General features: G+C 40.8%; 3 protein-coding genes across 4 annotated transcripts in view; 2 read left to right on the top strand and 1 right to left on the bottom strand.

Moving 5' to 3' along the window:
- The first annotated feature begins 1,278 nt into the window (after positions 1–1,278).
- On the top strand, positions 1,279–4,612 carry LOC106579618 (fat storage-inducing transmembrane protein 1). The gene is made up of 2 exons (XM_014159708.2): positions 1,279–1,938; positions 3,624–4,612. Exons 1-2 carry the CDS (start codon positions 1,655–1,657, stop codon positions 4,327–4,329), a joined length of 990 nt encoding a protein of 329 aa, XP_014015183.2. The 5' UTR covers positions 1,279–1,654; the 3' UTR covers positions 4,330–4,612.
- A 2-nt stretch (positions 4,613–4,614) lies between these two features.
- psme1 (proteasome activator subunit 1) lies at positions 4,615–7,944 on the bottom strand. Its single transcript, XM_014159707.2, has 11 exons — positions 7,701–7,944; positions 6,981–7,013; positions 6,816–6,878; positions 6,592–6,693; positions 6,386–6,443; positions 6,087–6,184; positions 5,874–5,942; positions 5,709–5,776; positions 5,543–5,597; positions 5,378–5,464; positions 4,615–4,934 (listed from the first exon to the last, which is right to left on the bottom strand). Exons 1-11 carry the CDS (start codon positions 7,737–7,739, stop codon positions 4,854–4,856), a joined length of 753 nt encoding a protein of 250 aa, XP_014015182.2. The 5' UTR covers positions 7,740–7,944; the 3' UTR covers positions 4,615–4,853.
- A 7,512-nt stretch (positions 7,945–15,456) lies between these two features.
- Positions 15,457–20,920, top strand: part of pck2 (phosphoenolpyruvate carboxykinase 2 (mitochondrial)) — a 14,794-nt gene continuing 9,330 nt past the window's right edge. Inside the window, exons 1-3 of one of the 2 annotated variants that reach the window (XM_014159684.2) lie at positions 15,457–16,126; positions 20,072–20,284; positions 20,649–20,833. In XM_014159684.2, coding sequence (XP_014015159.1) covers positions 16,095–16,126; positions 20,072–20,284; positions 20,649–20,833 — 430 coding nt within the window. In that variant the 5' untranslated portion in view covers positions 15,457–16,094. 2 annotated transcript variants of the gene reach the window in all.

Genomic DNA, 20,920 nt, shown 5'->3' with positions numbered 1-20,920 from the left:
AATCAGTGTAGATGAAGGGGAGGAGACAGGTTAAAGAAGGATTTAAAAAAAATAAAAGCCTTGAGACCATTGCGACATGGATTGTGTATGTGTGCCATTCAGAGGGTGAATGGGCAAGACAAAAGTGCCTTTTGAACAGGGTATGATAGTAGGTGCCAGGTACACCGGTTTGGGTGTACCTGGCACTGCAACGTTGCTGGGTTTTTCCCACGGTCAACAGTTTCCTGTGTGTATCAAGAATGGTCCGCCACCCAAAGGACATCCAGACAACTTGACCCAACTGTGGGAAGCATTGGAGTCAACATGGGCCAGCATCCCTTTGCAATGCTTTTAACACCTTGTAGAGTCCATTCCCTGATAAATTGAGTCTGTTCTGAGGGCAAAGGGGGGGTGCAACTCCAATTTTAGGATGTTTTGTACACTCAGTGAATGTTGTAGTCCAATGTAAACAATTCCAATCTAAGATCTAAATGATGTGTGCTGGGCTTTAAGACACAGTAAAGGGTTTGGGTGTGTGCTGGGCTTTAAGACACAGTAAAGGGTTTGGGTGTGTGCTGGGCTTTAAGACACAGTAAAGGGTTTGGGTGTGTGCTGGGCTTTAAGACACAGTAAAGGGTTTGGGTGTGTGCTGGGCTTTAAGACACAGTAAAGGGTTTGGGTGTGTGCTGGGCTTTAAGACACAGTAAAGGGTTTGGGGGTGTGCTGGGCTTTAAGACACAGTAAAGGGTTTGGGTGTGTGCTGGGCTTATAGACACAGTAAAGGGTTTGGGTGTGTGCTGGGCTTATAGACACAGTAAAGGGTTTGGGTGTGTGTGTGCTTTGAACATCAACCTTGATATAATCTCTGCAAATTGTTTTACAATAAAACTTTTTATGGTGCATAAAACCTGGCAAATACAGTCATCAGAAATCCAACGAAGGGAATTGCCAGATATCTGCAAAAGTTAAGATTGCTTAACATTAATTGTGACTACCTGTCCAACCTCTGCAGTAATGGTAAAAGACTGCTGAGAATAGGAAGAAGGGGAGAAAAAAACAGCTAATCTGCATAAGAATAGGAGAGCGAGGGATGGAGAATGCTGATAGTAATTTGGCACCCTCCGAGAGCGAGTGAGCAAATAGCCCAGATAGAGGATGGGAGCTGTCTGTCTGGGGACTAGCCTCCAGGGCTATTAGTACGTCCATCTGTGTGAGAAACCCTCAGGGGCTCATATCGGAATGAAGACAGGCAGATGCTAAGTGGTAGGATACATGGAGCAGCATATAAAGGGATGTTAAGTGGTGGAATGGGCCTTTAGAGAATGCTCAGTGAGGCAAGTGTTGCCAGTGATGGACTGAAATATACTTTGGTATCAACAGCTGAGCCTGTGAATGGAGGGCCTAGTGGAGAGGACTTTGGCCAAAAAAGGAGACTGGCTTTTTTCAAAATGCAGTGACGGGGGGGAGGGGTAGGAAAGAACGAATGGGTATAAACCATGTGCTCTCTGACAGCCACAGAGATAAAGAAACACAGGGTAGGAGTGTACAGCACAGCACTGGACAGATACAAATACAGTACACACTCGATGACAGAGCATACTCTCGGCCCGTAGGAAGAGGACGATAACATTAGAATCGAAAGATGTGACACTTAAAAGAAAGTTGGATAAAAGCAATGGATCCAAAGATTAAAAACAAATCAAACAGAACTATAGAAAATGACAAGGGAGAAACTACACGAATGGCTAAGGACCAAAGCCGACCGGTGAAGCTTGCCATGATGGTCCTAAACTCTGTTCTGGTGGTTGTTACAGACCTTTGGGCTGGACTACTTGGCAGTGCCGTATTCAGACGCCATTTTCACCTCCTGTTGTCAGGCGTGGTTCTGTTTGGACCAGCCATGAGTCTGTGGGTGTCCAAGTACAGCATCTTTGCAAACAGGAACCACTACCTCTACAGGTGAGGTCTTTCTTTTGACAACGCCCATCAGTTTAAAGGAAAGCCACTATTCATGTCGATGAAATGGGCATTACCATGATATAGAATATTGGAGAGAGTAGATAAAAGTTCCGTTCTTTCAAAGCTCTGTTATTGTTGGTTTGTGATAATGAATGTGTTAATGTTTTCCTGATTTCACACATAATATTCTCCCAATGTCCATACCACCTAGTTCTGTCCCAAGCAGGCGCGGACTGGTACAAGAATTTGGCCCTGGCACATCACTGTGTGCACCGCGGTACATTGGCCATATAGCACAAACCCTAAGGTGCCTTATTGCTGTTATAAACTGGTTACCAACGTAATTAGACAAGTAAAAATAAATGTTTGGCTGACAGCCGTGGTATATCAGTGTATGGCAAATCAGCATTCAGGGCTCGAACCACTCAGATTATAATGCAAATTAGTGCTTGTCATATGCGTTTCCCTGAATCAACACCTACCCTAAGTGTTCATTACTATTACAGGGCTCCAGACTAACATTTTCCCCTGGTGTCACTTAACTTTTACAGTTGGTGGCACCAGCCCATGACTTGGTCTGACCCAATTCATCATGAAGTCATTAATTAAGAAGTATAATAGAGTACTGAGGTATTTCATCGAGCATGTCCAAGCAGGAATGCATGATTAAAGATATTTTGATGTGTAGTCACTAACCTCATCCAGTGATAGTTGTGAATTTTCAGTTGACAATTAGACTATAGATTCACTTTTTTTTTTTTTTCAATAGAGATGAATTACATCTTTATGTGCACTAACTATCATAGGCAAATTCATTTGGGGTTCAACACCTGAAAAAGTGGAAACTCAAAGCACATTAACTAGATCGCTAACTGAGTATAATACCCATTGCTAGTAGCCATGTATTCATCCAACAGTAAATGTAATCTCCTAAAAAGAAATAGCAGTTGTGGGCTAATACCCGTGAGACCAATAGGCAGGCCTGTGCCCTCGCATGCATGATGCTCCATATCTCAAAGCCAAATCAAATATCTTGGTTGAAAAATAGTTGCTATTGAGATCAATATTGAGAGTTGAGAAATAAAAAGTATAGCCACAGAAATCTGAGACCCTCCTCTCTTCGACAACGACAAAAGGATGAAGCTTCCAAAGCTGTGTTTTTCCCCGCAATTGCATTTTGAAATGATCATAAATGTTTCTGTTGAGCTCATGGGGGGAGAGGAGAGTGACTTTCTCATCACAGGAGCAGGCCCCAGCGAGGACACAAGCACAGAGCAGACACTTTCATTAGAGGAATCATCAGGATATTGCACTTTACAGTATGACCAAATCATGGTTTTAGATGATTCCGCCTTTGAATGTGAGTTGAGAAAACCGGGTCAGACCATCTTGGTAGGGGGGCCGGCCGTTTCCCACTGAGCAACCAAAGGCTCATTATAGATTAGTATAACAGAGAAAATTTGCAAAAAAATATACAAACAAATAAAATGGCCCATGGGCCACATAACCTTTCTCCATATAAAAATATTTTTGTGTGTCAATTTTGACCAGTCCACCCAACAAAAAAATGGTCCAGCCATCTGGCATTTGCCAGAATTGCCAGATGGCCAATCCACCCCCTGGTCCTGAGCCATTTAGCCATCTTACATTTATACTGGATACCTTTGCTTTGGATTCTCTTTCAGGATGTTCCTGCGATCAGGCTGGGGCTGGACCTGTGTTTTCACTGGCTCCTTTGTCTTCGTCCTCTCCTTCTCCATCCGTCGATCCCTCTCTCTCTCCGTTCGCCATCTCTCACGGATAGCCACCGTGGGAGCACTGCGGTGGGGCTCTCGCAGTCTCCTGACTCTGCTGGAGAACATGGCAGGCAGCTGCTACGAGCCCATGCCTGCTACCCTGGTTGGGGGCCTGAACCTTGGCCAGGGAGCCAGTGTCCCAGGGCAGTCCTTACTCCTGATCCATGAGGGCGAGCGCAAGGCCTCCTGCCTGAAAGCGGGCATGCTGTGGCAGGGCTGGGAGGTCTCGGAGGACACTCTCCTCCTCTGCCTCTGCTGCCTGCTCCTGGCCGAAGAGACTGCAGTATTGGGGCCCTACCTAGCCCTGGGAGGGCCCTCAGGGCCCCCGCTGCGCCTGCTCTTCCTGCTCTGCGTCTCCTTACTGGGTCTGTGGCTGTTTCTGCTGCTCTGTCTGCTGGCTTACTTCCCGCAGTTCCCCTCCCAGCTTCTGGGGGGAGCTCTAGGGTGTTTGGGCTGGAGGGGACTGTATCAGGGTTGGTATCGCCTGCAGCCCAGCTGGTGCTGTCCTGGGTGGCCTGGAGAGGGACTTCTCATCACAACTCAGAGAGAGCCGTACAGTGAAAGGGATGTTCATGACGTGTGGCCAAAATATTGATGTCTTTGGCTAAAATATTATTTGCACCCCAGATCAAAATAAGAATGGATATGACTCCACAGCAAAAAGGGCTCTGCTTGATATTTTATAAAAACTAAAATAGTTACATTTTCATTTGCTTTATATTCAATGTGATAACTCCTAACATCAAGAACATCGAATTGGATAATAACAGGAAGATTATGTACATTATCACAGAATTGAGAAAGTCAAACTTTCATAAGCAAAATATTGAAATTCTTTCAAATCTCACCATGAAACATTAAAAAAAATACTCACTTGATGTTATGCTAGTTATCGCTACTTTATTTTGAAATCTGAATACACTGACTGTAATACAGCAGTTTTTTTGTTGTTATGAAAATGAAAACGTTTTTAAATGCACTGTGTCTGAAGGTATTCAGTTACCCAACAAGCGTTTTAACATGTCACACTACACGATTTGTATCATAACATGTGAATGGGTGAGTAAGAGTGTGTCGCTATATTGCCGTCTCTAGTGGATGTACACAAGAGTCAAGTGATCAGTAGATGAGGGCCTTGCAGTCCCCTCTGGGCTTCTTGATCTTGTCATAGTTCTTGTTGATGATGTCAAACAGCAAGGCCTGGTGAATGGGTGACAGAAATAGTAGGGTAATTACATCACTGAAAGCCTTTCATCATTAGATTGGATAAGATAGATATTTTATTTATTGTCTGTTTCACACAGATATTTGCATTACGTCAAGAAAATGCACCGCGATAGACCCGTCAAACATACACATTCATCATCATCACCACCTACAACAACCCTTTTTTGACAACAAGCGCATCAAACAGAGGAAGACAGGTACAATGTGAGGAGCAGGAGAGGCATTGGTAATTATAAACTCAATCAATTTGTTCGCTCGGTAACAGGGTTTTTGGTTTCCATTCACAACTCTTCAAGTCGAGGTGAATACTTGTTCACACTGGGAAAGGTTATTTAACTTGGGGGTTAAATTATGGGGGTGCTGAGCACATCTAATGAAGGACAAAGAGGTATGATACATGAGGTGTCTTAGCTTACATAGGTGTTGCGGATCTCCAGAACCACGATGCGCAGCTCACAGTACTGGTACTGGTCCAGCTCATGCACCAACTGCCTGTAGTCTCCCTGGAGGTAGAGTTACACAAAATATGGTCAACGCACACACACACACAAATGAAAGTGATCACACACACGGATACTAACCACATGAGGTTGTTTTGAGGCCTTGGCAACAGCATCCCCTCTCTCACTGTAGTACCTGACAACACATCAGAGATAATGAAGGTGTTTGTTAGTCACATTAACACAACAACTACATAACTAATTAGATATGAATGTAAACAGTGATCTTTTGGTTAAGGCCTCTTACTTTGAGATTTGTGTCTGGAATTCCTCGATCTTTGTGCGAGTGTTGGTCAACAATTCAAACACTTTTTCCTGTGGAACAACATTATGAGCGTAGGACCTACCAACAGTATTATCAAGGTACGACTGATATGACAATCATCGTTTTATTAAGATCAGAAAGTCTGACCTGTACAGCCACCCCAAAGTTGTTCCCATCTTCAATTTTGGGAATCTGAAGTTGCACCCACATTGACACCTGCCAGAGTAAGAGATCAGAGTATTTATGTATTTCTCTAGACACTTCTCACCTATATAGGAAATGATGTGCTAGTGAATTTCAGATGTAAAATAACAGTTTGGCCCACACAGAGACTAACAGAGGGACAAAGGGCTGACTGACTGTGTTGAGTTTTTCCTTCAGTAGCTGGATCTGAGGCTTGATCTCCTTCAGAAGACTTTCCACTCTTTCGTTGCAGGGGATCGGACCACAGGGAGGCCCTTAGGGAGAAACACCATGAGAAAACCCAAGAGTAGGATGAAGTTATACCAACGCACTGGTCTAAGATTCTATTTGTGTGTCCTCTCTAATGGTTAAAGTTAAGATTAGTGGAAGAGTGAGATGATCCTAGATCTGTACATACGGGCAATTTGACAGCTAACCGCAGTGGTAAATCGATGGTATTGTGTCTTCTTAACTACCTGCGTCTTCATCTTCTTTTTCGTTGTCCTTGTCTTTCTTCCCTTCCTTTGCCTCTTTCTGCAAAACAAGTGAGAAGAGGGGCGGGCAAAGGATTTTGCATGATTCCTTCATGTGTGTATGCATGGTCGATACTACTTTAAGTGATTCCATTGTAATCCAAGGGGTTAATCATGATAGAACGCTGAATTGGATGAAACGTCTGTACCTCCTCTTTCTTCTTTTGCTTAGCCTCTTCTTTAGCCGGGTCTGGTATTGGGATGTCCAGAGGGGCCTTCAGAGCTGCCAGGCCTTCAGTGCTTAAGGATGTCTGGGGACCATTTCACATAAACAAAAATATAGATTATATTTGCATACTTATGTACAATAGCTTTGCATCAAGGTATTTGGACTGAGATTGAAAGGTGTGCTTGTGTTTTTCCACAGCCTCACCTTCAACAGCATGTCCATCTCTGCAATCTTCTGAGGGAAGAATGATGTGACCAGGGTCTCTGCCTGTAATACACCAGTTACCAATTTTGGACACAGTTATGATTAACATCTCAAATGTGGTCATTCAGTTATTATTCAAGTAGACCTGCACCACTAGGGGCCTACCTCTTTAGTGAGCTGAGTGCAGAAATCATCAACCTAGGAAATTGAAACCAAACACAGAAAAAAAGGTTTAGAATTCACAGCAGAAAACCCAACTCCCAGTATCTCTATAATGTTTGGACTGTTACTTTCACCTGGACTGTGGGTCAGGTTCACCTGAATTTAAATTCGGACACTCCAATCAGCGTGAAAATGTTACGTTTCGTATGGTATGTATTAATTTGTGGATGTCCATCATCCATTTCCTATGATATGTTACGAATTATAGTTTATTGTGGCTAACGTTAGCTAGGTGACTGGGTGTCTAACGTTAGCTAGGCTAGGGGTTAAGGTTAAAGGGTTAGCTAACATACTAAGTAGTTGTAAAGTAGCAAAAAACAAGTTGCTAAAATGAAAAATTGGTGCGTGATTAGATTCAAACATGCAACCTTTGGGTTGTTAGACGTTTGCGTTATATGCCCACCCTTTGCCTAAGTAACCCGTCTTATCTAGCCATACCAAACATCGTGTACAACACACACACACACACACACACACACACACACACACACACACAAGGCTGTGATGTGAACTCACATGGCCCTATTGTTGGTCTAAATATCAAAACGCCTTAAAGATGAACAGGGCTGCTGAGTTTAAGAGTTATCTGACACAAATTATATTGATAGGCTATAGTCAAATTATTATATTAGACAAAATTCGAAAACAAAGTGACAAATTTACCTGTTTCTTCGACTCCGGGCGAATGTCTATGGAAGTCATCTTGTGATGGGAATTTATTTACTTGATATGCAAAAATGACCTTTTGCAATGCAAAAATAGAAAGCAACTAAGTAGTTCACAGAATGCGCGGATTTCCCTAAATGTCTGATAGTGCACAACGCTGAAAATAGTCACCCGTTAGTCAGCTCAAAAAGTGAAAATGAAAGTAACTGAACCCTTCTCACAGAGACGTAATTTCCTGTTTAGAAGATTAAGCTAGAGCATCGTGGGATTTGTAGTTTGATTATGGGACCGTAGCGAACCAAAGTGTGGCCCAATGATGCGTACGGGGTAAACACAGGTTTTGTTCTATGAGATCATCTTCATCAGCTAACGTCACTTTTTGTGAATTTTAAAGCATTTATGTATGACTAATAGCAGAGAAATTATTACCTAACTGCAGCTCTGAGTGTGTCCTATAGATGGAAATACTGCTTCTGTCATTTTGAGAGATATGCTCATGGTCAGTTTATGTCTGTCTGATGTCATATGACTAAGTAGGTCTCATCAATGAAAATCTGATATATAATTTGTTTTATCCAGAATGCTTTCTGGTTTCCAATTTTTATTGAATTCATAATAACCATGGATAGCCTAATAACTCAGAAGACAGAATACTAAACTGTAGCTCCCAGTGTGCAAGTGCACATGACATGAAGTTGGCACTCAATTAGCAAAGAAACCATGATTACAAAGACTACAGTGTGCAAGCTGGGCCAATCTTGGTCAAAGGGGCTTTCTCACTTGAAGATTCCATCACCTGAAACAACCTAATTCAAGTAGCCTAATTGCTGCCCTACGCAGATCAATTACAAGCCTTTCTACAGATTAAAAGTTGCTCTCTGCTCAGAGAGCTTGAAAAAGCCATGAAGGGTTGATCAACTCTGCTTCTCTGAGAAGTAATATTGCGTTTTGAGGGAAAGTCAATTCTATTATTGATCTTTTATGTTACATCATAGTAATTTTGACTAACGTTGATGAACTGTTGAATCATGACAAAAAAAACTAAACAAATGGCATATTATACACTTAGAAAAAATTGTTGTCCTTATATAAACTTGCTTCATATATGGAACCCCTAAAAGTTCTGTATAGAACCCTTTTATAGGGTTCTTTGATTACAATCCCAAGGCTTCTTCTTCACTGAACCAAAATTGGTTCCATATAGAACCCTGTATGGTGCCATTTATGAATTATGGCTACTACTAATAAATAGTCATATTTTTTTAGCCAAGAATATAATATAATAAACATTAACGGACCAAATAATACCAGCAATGTTTTGACATTTTATTGTCATTATATGCAAACATAGTTTGGAAATATTCACTGGTGGCCAGGTTGGAATCTGTTTGCTTGAATGATGACCAACGTTAATCTTGGTACCAACTCTGTGGCTTTATGGAACAGTACAGTTGCCCGCTGGGTCTGGAGAACAAGAAAAAAGGAGCAAAAACACGAGTTCATCTACAGAAATAAGCATGAGTTAATCTGCCAAAATAAAGATAAATTGCAATGCAGACATATAATCATTATGATTTAGAAGAACAATTTACATAGAGTAGAGAGCCGAAAGAGATCCTCTGCCTCTGATGGGTTACTGCCAGACTGAGAAAAACATAATGTGTCAAAAGCCATGTAATGATTAACTAGCCTATTGAATCACCAAGACAAATATATATAAATAATTTAGATAAATACTTCCTCTCAGTCAGCCCACTGCCCATCAAGTGCATTCAACAGAGGTCAACAACAGTCTTGTAATAGCTTCATGAAACATAGTCCCCTCATCTGACTCCACACTGAAATATTGAAATAAAAGTAACAATTAGCTAGTAGCCATAGTCAGGCTGGGTCTGTAGCTCTATTTGGCATATTCCATAATACAAAATCGTGTTTATTTGTAAGAGCTAGCTTGTAAAGTGGCTAATTAAAGAAGCCTAGCTTTGACCTGTCTAGCTAGTTAGCTAGCTAGCTTACAAACAGTGCTCAAATTCTTTATCTATCTAGTCTAACTATAGTTTATCAAATTTATAGTTTAGCAAATTTGAATAGACCAAAAGGTTCTATAGAATCACCTTTTTTATGTAAGTGTATGCTTTTATCTCCTCTTGCTTCTAGCTAGCATTAAGTTAGCAACAGCACAGATTTGTATGAACCTTGCTGTTTGCCACTCCGACCTTTGCAACAATGTTGCAAAATTGTGAATTCGATCTCCCCCTGCTATAGAGAGCTAATGTTATCAAGGTTATTTGCCTAGAATCCCCCTTTTTTTATATGTAAGAGTGTATGCTTTTATTTCCTCTTGCTTCTAGGTAGAATTAAGTTTGCAACAGCACAGATTTGTATGAACCTTGCTAGCGTCTAAGACTCCTAAGATGTACTAAGCTGGACAACATGTGTCTAATATTGAAACAATGGCTATATTTAGGTCATTTTTTGCTGCTCATGGCAACACTGTGGTGTGAGTGCTTGCATCATGAAGGGCGCTTTGACCTGCAGTTGTTCCACTTTCAGCAAAAAAACTCATATTGGATGCAACGTGATGAAAAAATGGTTTAGAGCCACCCAAGCACATTAACAGGGCTCAGCAACTTCATGATAAATGTCATTGATTTCATTTATCTACTTAAGTAATGTAGTAATGTACATGTTAAATTGGTTCAACATCTCAGTTTGAAATCAGCCACAATTGATAAGCTCCATTTCAGTTATCCAATCTTACTGCAAATCAATCTAATTGTTTTGTCTGATTACTCAAATTATTTAATTGACAATCGTAATCTGAATATTTAGCTGTCAATGAATCATCCACTTGTTTAAGCAATGACCTGTGCAAACCGCAGTAATGTCAGTGGATATATTCAAACATGATTGTGGGCACATTGGGTGGCAGTTGGCCTAGTGGTTAAGAGCATTGTGCCAGTAACCAAAAGGTTGTTGGTTCAAATTCCAGACCTGACTAGGTGAAAAATCTGCCAATGTGCCCTTGAGCAAGGCAGTTATCTCTAGCTGCTCCAGGGTAGTTGTCAATAATTGCTGATCCATGACCCCACTCCTTGAAGGTGTCTCAGGGAGAGTGGGATATCCAAATAGGACAAATTTAAGCGCCTACTAGTATCTATTATAGTGTTGCAGGCATCCAGTACAGCCAACAGAACGACTCTAAAATAGGGTCGTCCCATGAATAGAGTACATTTTGGGTAGTGTAACTTGGTCAGAAAACTATTAATTTCAACTCATTTTAACATTCTGTCATAAAGAGCACATGTTCAACTTCATAAAAAGCATGTTATCACATCAAGTTGTCTAAAATGTTTTAATATAGTAAGTGCCAATAAAGGGCCATTAAAGTAACAGGGTTGACCGTAACAGGCTTGAGGTTCTCATCTTAAATCAGCCATAAATCCCGTTGTGACAGGGGGAATATAAGCTTGTCATGTGCAACAGGGAGGGGTAATTGAATGCGAGCTTCAAAATCATAAAATTTAAAAAAAGAGTAGAACCAGCTCACCTGCTTTTTCACTTTGATTGGGCAATTATATGTTCATGTTTCTTTCTAATAAAAAAATGAATAGTTTCACCATATTAGAACGACAGAACAGTTCATGTAACAGGGTTGACCTTAAAAATGAGGGTCAGACGTAAATGAATCACTAATCAGATGAAATAAATAAATGACTTTGTCAAAGATACTAAAGCTTTACAGTGACAGTGAACGTGAAGACATTTTGGGATTATCTGGATTAAAATCTTCCTAGAAGTCGGAAAAACATGACAAGGGAAATATCGAAATGCTGTGTTTTGGCACGATAGCAAGACTATTCATATAAAAAAATGTTTTTTTAAAGATAACATTTTCCATGTGTTCAATATTAAAGGGCAGTTAATTTACTATAACAGGCATTTAAATTCAATATTGGTGCACGATGTCTACTTAAAATATCAAAGGGACGCAAAATGTACTCTATTAATGGAACAACCCAGAAATGTGTATTAAGTAACACTGATTATAACCCCCTCTCTGCCCCGGACCTCCAATAAAGCCCTTATCTGTAGCCTAGTTACTTATCATAGAGGGGACAGTTTTAGCTCCATCTCTTCATTCAAAGACTCAATCATGGACACTCTTACTGACAGTTGTGGCTGCTTTGCGTGATGTATTATTGTCTCTACCTTCTTACCCTTTGTGCTGTTGTCTGTGCCCAATACGGTTTGTACCATGTTTTGCGCTGCTACCATGTTGTGCTGCTGCCATGTTGGCATGTGGTGTTGCTACCATGTTGTGTTTATCAAGGCACAAGGCGAGACCCAGATGCAGACACAGGAGGCAGATGGTTGGAGTCTTACAATGTTTAATAATCCAAAGGGGTAGGCAAGAGAATGGTTGTGGACAGGCAAAAAGGTCAAAACCAGATCAGAGTCCAGGAGGTACAGAGTGGCAGACAGGCTCGTGGTCAAGGCAGGTAGAACAGTAAAGCAGGCAAGGGTCAAAACCGGGAGGACTAGAAAAAGGAGAATAGCAAAAGGAGTACGGGGAAAAACACGCTGGTTGACTTGACTAAACATACAAGACGAACTGGCACAGAGAGACAGGAAACACAGGGATAAATACACTGGGGAAAATAAGCGAAACCTGGAGGGGGTGGAGACAATCACAGGGACAGGTGAAACAGATCAGGGCGTGACAAAGTTGTTGTCTTAGGTCTCTCTAAATGTAGTGTTGTAGTGTCTCTCTTGTCATGATGTGTGTTTTGTCCTATATTTTTATTAAATGTTTGATTTTTAATCCCAGCCCCTGTCCCTGCAGGAGGCCTTTTGCCTTATGGTAGGCCATCATTGTAAATAAGAATTTGTTCTTAACTGATTTGCCTAGTTAAATAAAGGTTAAATAAACATAAAATGTACTGTTTGGGGGTCGTGCTGTGGTGTGTTGCATTGATGAAATGATATACAATGCCTTCAGAAAGTATTCAGACCCATTGACTTTATCCACATTTTGTTACGTTACAGGCTTATTCTAAAATTGATTAAATAAATAAAAATCCTCAGCAATCTACACACAATACCCCACAATGACAAAGCAAAAACTGTTTTTTAAATGATTTATAGTCAGGATCAAGGCAAAGATGAACGGAGCAAATTACAGAGAGATCCTTGATGACAACCTGTTCCAGAGCACTCCGGACCACAGACTGGGACAAAGGTTCACCTTCCAACCGGACAACGGCCCTGGGCACACAGCCAAGACAACGCAGGAGTGGTTTTGGGACAAGTCTCTGAATGTCCTTGAGTGGCCCAGCCAGAGCCAGGACTTGAACCCGATCGAACATCTCTGGAGAGACCTGAAAATAGCTTCGCAGCAACACTCCCCATCCAACCTGACAGAGCTTGAGAGGATCTGCAGAGAGGAATGGGAGAAACTGCACAAATACAGGAGTGCCAAGCTTGTAGCGTCATACCCAGGAAGAGTAGAGGCTGTAATCGCTGCCAAAGGTGCTTCAACAAAGTACGATCCAATTTCAGTTTTTTATTATTAATATATTTTAAAAAGTTCTAAACTGTTTTTTCTTTGTCATTATGGGGTATTGTGTGTAGATTGAGGGGGAAAAAACAATTTAATCAATTTTCGAATAAGGCTGTAACGTAACAAAATGTGGAAAAATTCATGGGGTCTGAATACTTTCCGAAAGCACTGTAATTTGACTGAGACATTAATAATCAATTTTAGTAAAATAAGAAATGCTTTAAACAGGTCTTGACTTATTTACTTATTATGTATGTCCTTTATAGTCAATGGAGAGTTACACAAAATGGCCCATATTTATTTTAAACTTTCCTTGTGATGCATTTAATCCAAATGGCAAACGGTGTTTGCAAAGCCATTAGTTATTAATTGAGTGAGTGATTTGAACTTGAAAGTTGTTTTCCATTTCTGCCTAGTTGCGAAATATACTGACCAAAGGTCTTTCCTCAATGGATGACAACCGATAAAGGGGAGGGGAGCGTCTAGGAGAGAAACATGGTAGCAAAGGTTGCCTGACATATTAATAGTGTTCCATGAAATGGTATTAGTTCCAACTACAAATACAAGTCTGAATCAACTTCATTATTGACATATTAGTTACGATTATAAAAGAACAAGCATCAAGAGATCTTGCTTTGATCCTCAGTCAAATAATTTTCCTTTTGGTTCTAGAACATTTAAACCAACCTAGAAGTAAGCCTCATTATTGCATCGTCTGCCTTCTATTCTTGAATGTGCATTTAAAGATGACATTTCAGTTTCCATCCTGGTTCTGTGACCTGATTTGAGAATGTAAAAAAATGAACAACAAAATAAATAAAAAATCAAACAACCCACATTACTTGGTGTCAAATCAAATCAAACAACCCACATTACCTGGTGTCAAATCAAATCAAACAACCCACATTACTTGGTGTCAAATAAAATCAAACAACCCACATTACTTGGTGTCAAATCAAATCAAACAACCCACATTACCTGGTGTCAAATCAAATCAAACAACCCACATTACTTGGTGTCAAATCAAATCAAACAACCCACATTACTTGGTGTCAAATCAAATCAAACAACCCACATTACCTGGTGTCAAATCAAATCAAACAACCCACATTACCTGGTGTGAGAAGGGTCTGGTTGAGATCTTACTTTTTGCAGTTGTTCCCTTATCAGTGTACATGTAACCTATGATAGGCCTCTCTCATGGACTCTCAATGTAAGATAACAAGACTAAGTCCACATTCCAACCATGATTTGAGCTTCAAATGCCTTTTTTTTTTGTGCCAGCAGCAGCATTTCTGAATGTTCTCTTTGATAACCGAGGACTGCATCTGTGGGCGGGGGAGTGAATGCATTAATAGTGCATGGTGTTCTCCATAATATGGCGGCTGATTCTGCTGGCCATATCACAGTTTATAGAAATTTAACCAGTGGCACTGGGGGCTCATCTTTCTTTGAACTCTGTCTACCCTACTGTCAGTATCTCTCTCTCTCACACACACTGTTAACACAACGTCCCCTTTAACTTTTCCTCTCTCTAACTTGGAAACATTAACAGGAAATCTGCAATTTGCATCTCTCAGACCAGGCTCAGACATTGCATTGCTTGGTAGATTCTGGACAGAACTGGTCAACAGATCAGAAGCTTTTTGTCCCATCCACGAATACAGCTCAGGCCTCCTACACATTGAATGAAGGTACAATGTGGTATCACATAGTGGTATCACAGATAGCAAATATTTTTAGATTAATCCCATATACTTTCAGCCTAGTATGCTTCATACCGCTCATAGTTGCCCTTATCAAAATCAAACTACAGATGCACAGAAGTCATGATAGGTTATGGTATCTACTAGTCTCGGGTAATTTGTCAGGTCTATTTGTCCTACAGGTAGGCCCATGGCAGTGTGTAATAATTTAGGTAGGCCTACTAGTTTATGTAATAACACTTTTGTTGGATAACCTGCATCGCACCAGCTGGCTCAAGAGAATTTACGGAGCCAATATTGTCATTTTGAGATATCCTTCCGCTGTACTATTTTTTTTCCAATGACTTTGCATTTATTCAGCTGACTCTGCATGTCCCTTTCAAGCACACACCAAAAGCGGACAACTATTTTCCTCAACATTGATTCTCCACAGGCCGTACGTGCTTACATCCACCACCAGTCACCATTGCTGAAGTATATATGAGGGTCGCCAGGGCGGCTGTTGTGTCTTAGCGGATACAGGAACTTCAGAACTTGCATCACCCGGTAGAGGCGGTTTGGTTGGATGTGAAGGAGGCAGGAGCAGAGATAGGATAGTTGTATGAAATGCTCATCTTAGTTGTTTCATGTTTTATTGAAAGCGAGTCATTTTAACATAAAATCAGACACCTCGCGGTCCTTTTATTTGTTTTTAGATTGTCCTGTTTTTATAACCTTTTCTGAACGGATATAACGAAGATCTAGCTACATCAATAGCCTACTGCTGGATTACTTGACGAAATAAATATACATTTGCGTGTATATATATATCTATATATGCAATCGGTAGGCTATTCGTTTGCATTAAAGTTGTCAACCTAAGCATCATCGTCGACTGAGATGCGCAGAACCTAGATTCAGTCAATGTGTATGCCTCCGATAAATTGTTACACGTGTTGCAAAGTGCAAAGTTCTTTCATTAGCCTGTACTGGTCTACCTCACATTGCAGTTCTTCTTCATAGACCAATCAGACATGAGTTGTAGTTGGTGCTAAAGGGCACACGACGCTCTTATTCTCTCTCTATATATATTTATTTTTTTAGACTTTTATATTTCATTACCCCATTTTTGTATTTTACAAGATGTCGTGCCTTTTGCTTGGACTTATCAGAAGGTGAGTATCTAACATTTTGCCATTTTAAACTCAATTTATACTGAACAAAAATATAAACGCAACATGCAACAATTTCAAAGATTTTACTGAGTTACAGTTCATAACAAGAAAATCATTCAATTGAAATACATTCATTAGGGCCTAATCTATGGATTTCTAATGATTGGCAATACAGATATGCATCTGTTGGTCACAGATAAAAATGGGCCTCATGATCTCTAAACGGTATTTCTGTGCATTCAAATAGCCATTTTAAAATTCAATTGTGGTATGCGTTTGGATGTACGGCCAAATTCTCTAAAATGACATTGGAGGTGGCTTATGGTAGAGAAATGAACATTCAATTCTGTGGCAACAGTGCAGTCTACATGCCAATTGCACATTCCCTCAACTTCTGTGGCATTGTGGTGTTTGACAAACTGCACATTGTAGAGTGGCTTTTATTGTCCCCAGCACAAGGGGCACCTATGTAATGATCATGCTGTTGATATGCCACACTTGTCAGGTGGATGGATTATCTTGGCAAAGAAGAAATTTGTGCACAGAATTTGAGAAATATGCTTTTTATGTGAATGGCAAATTTCTGTGATCTTTTATTTCAGCTCATGAAACATGGGACCAACACTTTACGTGTTGCGTTTATATTTTTGTTCAGTGTATTTCCTTATTGACCAACCATGGCAGAATATAGTGTAGCCTACTCAGCAACATTATGGTTTTTCAACATTTTAGAAACTGCAATGGTAGCCTAAAGATGGTATTAAATTAGTTTTCATGAATTGGTAATATCCCTATCGTGGATATGATACTTTAACCAGTTGTTATTGCTATCTCACTCAAGATACTGTATGTCTGTTGGCAGCAATCCTAGGCAAACATCCTACACACACCCTGCAATATCAGAGATACATTGTAACCAAATATCAAGGATACATAAACAACAGATTAAATGTCCACAAACTAAGGATTAAATGTCCCTATTGTAGAATGGAAGGTCCTATTGAAGAATTTGCGAAGCACTGAAATGCGAAGAACAGAGCCATTCATCATCTACTACTTGATTGTCAGTTATGAAATAGTGTCAGACATGTAGCACAGCACACACCGACAACTCTGTGTCTTGGTTTGTGTCAGGCAGATTTAGAAGTGCACAAATCTGACCAAGCATATTTCAAAAGCTGTTTGCCTCTGAGATAGAAAATTACGGAAAGAATTTTACGATCCTGTTATAACAAGTGAGAGACAGGACTGCCCAAAGAGACGTGCTCAATGTCCCTCATTTTGAATCTCTTACGTTCCCCTTCACAACCTTTTCTCTAGGCTTTGGTGACATCACACGGAGACTAAAAAAAGTAAACGTTAGCAGTCTTGCATCTTGTCTTGACAGTCTGGAGAGGATCTATGTCTATGTGTCTGTGCATTTGTGATTGGTGCGTGAGTGTTGATACACAATCATAGTGGATTATATATTTTTTTGATTGTCAAGAGAGTGCGCTGTCAGGATTTGTGTAGCTGCGTAATTGACATTGGAGTTTTAATGACTTCTGCATGTATATGCATGGTGAATTTATGTATTTCCAGCATGCATGTGCTACATGCATTTCTGCTCAGTTCCTGAAAATTCCTTCTGGACCAAGCTATTAACATTCAATATGGTGGGGGTGACCGTGTGTGGTGCATGGTGATTGGTCTACGTTTTTGTCCTGGTATAAATGAGACAATGCAAAGCTCAACTGGGACCCAAAGAGAAGGCCACAGGGGCTGAGAAATGATACATTGTTATGGTTATCGTTGTGCTCACATGTTTCTCTCCCTGACTAAGTCAGGATAACACTGTAGCCTGTTCCTTGTTTTACATTCAGTTTCACTGAAATGTCTGTAGGCGCCCCACAATGGGAAAGCAGGGTGCCCTCGTAATTAAATATAGCTTATGTTTGGTGAGCTACATTGCAAAATTACACAAGCAGATTTGTACTCTCTAAGTTGAACTGTGCTGCTATGGTACTTGTAGTGGGAGCTGGGACTTTTGCCATACCCTTAAATGGAAACATATAGAGCTTATACAGTACATATGAGCTCATGTTACATGTTGAGCACATTCTCCTTCCTTTAAAAAAAAAAAAAAATGTTTTTTCTTCTTTGTAATATTGTGCAGCATGTGTATAGTTTAGATGTTTGCATGACAGAACAAAAGCTCCTGCATTATGCTCAATAGATTTTCAGTGAAGTCTGTTTGTTTTAAGTGGCCTGAAGCATGGCATTCTACACTGAGGAAAAGGTGGAAAGCCTAACCTTTCTCCTCTCCTGGTTCATTATTTGTTGTCTGCTTGCTTGCTCTCTCCCAGTCTGAAGTTTCTCAGCACACATTAGGTCGACTGCATGCAGAAATGTGTCACTTATAAGAGACTTCATGAACTGGACAAGATCTTTAAGATGCTTTATCATCACGTAAAGGGTTAAACAGTGTTTTAAATAACACTTGTTCCCTGTGATGTTGGGCAAGAATTGTTCTTGGCAATATGCCATTTTTCCATCAACAACATGTTATCTTCTCAGTTTGCACGTAGGGCACTGGGCAGCCTTTAACCCTTCCTTTAGAAATGGCCGATATGTACACGTTAAGTTGAATGACACCAACTGGCTGCGTGCTAGCACTTATACCAGGTAGCCTAGTGGTTAGAGCATTGGGCCAGTAACCGAAAGGTTGCTGGATTGAATCTCCGAGCTGACAAGGAAAACAGTCTTTCTGCCCCTGAATAAGGGAGTTAACCCACTGTTCCCCAGTAGGTCGTCATTGTAAATAAGAATTTGTTCTTAACTGACTTGCCTAGTTAAATAAAACAATAATCTTTCAACTAGTTGAAAAGTGTGATTTTTGAATTTGAAGCCAAATAGTCAATGGAACTATAGCCATGAGTTGGAATGTGAGATCAATTGTAAATCAGCTCCTAGAGACCAAGAGAGCCCAGATCAGTTCCTAGACTGGTCAATAAAATGACTTTTAAAAAGTTCTATTGAAGAACGCGTATCATCATTCTGAGCCCTATTTTTATTTATTTTTTAGTTTTTTTTTGTAAAACCATCGGCCACCGTGCCTGGTTTTTCTAGTCAGCTAGTCAGATTGTTCACACGTGTTGTAACTGATTGTGTTCTGCCCTTGTTTATGAACACTGGTGTTAACAAACAACAGAAAGCCCCCCCTACGTGCCCCTGCCATTATAAAGAGCTCTGAGCTGAAGTCTCAGGTTGCACTGCCCTGGACACAGTTTGCATTAGATTGCCCACTTCCTGCTACTTACTTACATTCTTACTTAGCCTGAGGAAGAGCAGCAAAACCAAACCGCTTAGGAAGATGGCTGCTCTGTCAATGGCCTTTCCTCATGAAAGTCGTTTGAGTTTTGAAGGTATGGGATATGTCTCACAGACTTTTAAATCATGGGGAACATGTATGGATCATGAAATGCTCTTCTAGAATATGTTCAGAAGTAACAGTGCTTGCCTTAGTTTGAGGAAACCCGAAAAAGTGCGATCTGAGAAGTGACAGTACACTAGTCCATTACCCCTATATATTATTGATGTGTGGATTACTCACTAGCACTACTAGTAGGATTACAGTGACATGTTGTCCTCTAGTCTGCTCTCCATAGACTTGCATCCCTGAAACCATACTGAAGAGGTTGATTGTGTCTTGCTACCATTATGCATCTCGCTACCCAGTATTTAAATGTTGTTTGTATTGTTGCCTATTTTGACACAAGATTTAAATTTTATATCCATTTGGGGTATCTTTTTTTTCTTGAACTGCAAGTTGCTAAATGATTGTAGTATTGCTCCTCTTACAGCTGATATGAACTATATTATGGTACAGTATGTTTCTGAATACAGTTCCACTTCCTGTCAGCCTCCGTAACACACCCACTCTTACCTCCCTGTGTCTTGGTACAGACGGAGCGGAGTGGGGACATCCGTGGGGGTCCGCTCCCTAGCCTCGATCCCCTCCCTGCCTCCAGCGGTGGCTGACTTTGTGAAGAGGGCCGTGGATGAGTGCAAGCCTGCCAATGTGCATGTGGTGACGGGGAGCTCAGAGGAGTCTGCTCAAATCCTAGCTGGCCTGGAGAAAGACGGCATGGTGAAGAGGCTACCCAAGTATGAGAACTGGTGAGTGTTGCTGTGATCCCCTACGTACTCTATCACCGCTGTGAATGGTAGGAATCTGGCTCTGTATGTCACTAAGCAGTAAGATAGTGAGCTAAGGTAATGTAGAGAAGAATATAATACATTAACTATGATTTTTCTGGTTAGTAAAGAATGCAGACGTTGAATATATACGTTATTGAGAGTACTAAGTCTGTCAAACTAAGTAATCTGGCTGACTGTTTAAATTAATCTACAACAATATCCGTTTTTTGAGTCACTTTTTCCACTGTGGCTCTGGAGCTCATCAAAAGCCTGTTATTCTCACTCTACCATAAAGAATGATAAGAGAATTAATAGTCTGTTTATGGCCTTTATCTCTGTGCAGCTGGCTGGCACGTACAGACCCCAAGGACGTGGCTCGGGTGGAGAGTAAGACTGTGATCGTCACCAAAAACCAGAGGGACACCATCCCTATCCCTGATGGGGGGGCTAAGAGCCAGCTGGGCAGCTGGATGAGCGAGGGTGACTTCCAGAAGGCCAGACAGGACCGCTTCCCAGGCTGCATGGCAGGTACTGGACTGTACACAACCCTCCTCTCCTTCTAGCCTCTCTGGAGGTTTACACCACCCCGTCTATAGTTCCAGCTGTCTACACTAT

Source organism: Salmo salar, chromosome ssa19 (assembly GCF_905237065.1).
Source record: "Salmo salar chromosome ssa19, Ssal_v3.1, whole genome shotgun sequence".
NCBI classification, from domain to species: Eukaryota; Metazoa; Chordata; class Actinopteri; order Salmoniformes; family Salmonidae; genus Salmo; species Salmo salar.
Note: the sequence above shows the minus strand (reverse complement) of the source record. Positions and strands in the feature narration are given on the sequence as shown.

What these genes read in the sequence shown, in the direction of transcription:
- LOC106579618 (XM_014159708.2), top strand. Translation starts at nt 1,655, where the DNA reads ATGGATCCAAAGATTAAAAACAAATCAAACAGAACTATAGAAAATGAC. An exon ending in AGGAACCACTACCTCTACAG is followed by an intron (nt 1,939 to 3,623) that starts GTGAGGTCTTTC and finishes ATTCTCTTTCAG; the next exon opens with GATGTTCCTGCGATCAGGCT.
- psme1 (XM_014159707.2), bottom strand. Translation starts at nt 7,739, where the DNA reads ATGACTTCCATAGACATTCGCCCGGAGTCGAAGAAACAG. An exon ending in AGCAAAAGAAGAAAGAGGAG is followed by an intron (nt 6,444 to 6,591) that starts GTACAGACGTTT and finishes CTTGTTTTGCAG; the next exon opens with AAAGAGGCAAAGGAAGGGAA. An exon ending in AAAAGAAGATGAAGACGCAG is followed by an intron (nt 6,185 to 6,385) that starts GTAGTTAAGAAG and finishes TTTCTCCCTAAG; the next exon opens with GGCCTCCCTGTGGTCCGATC.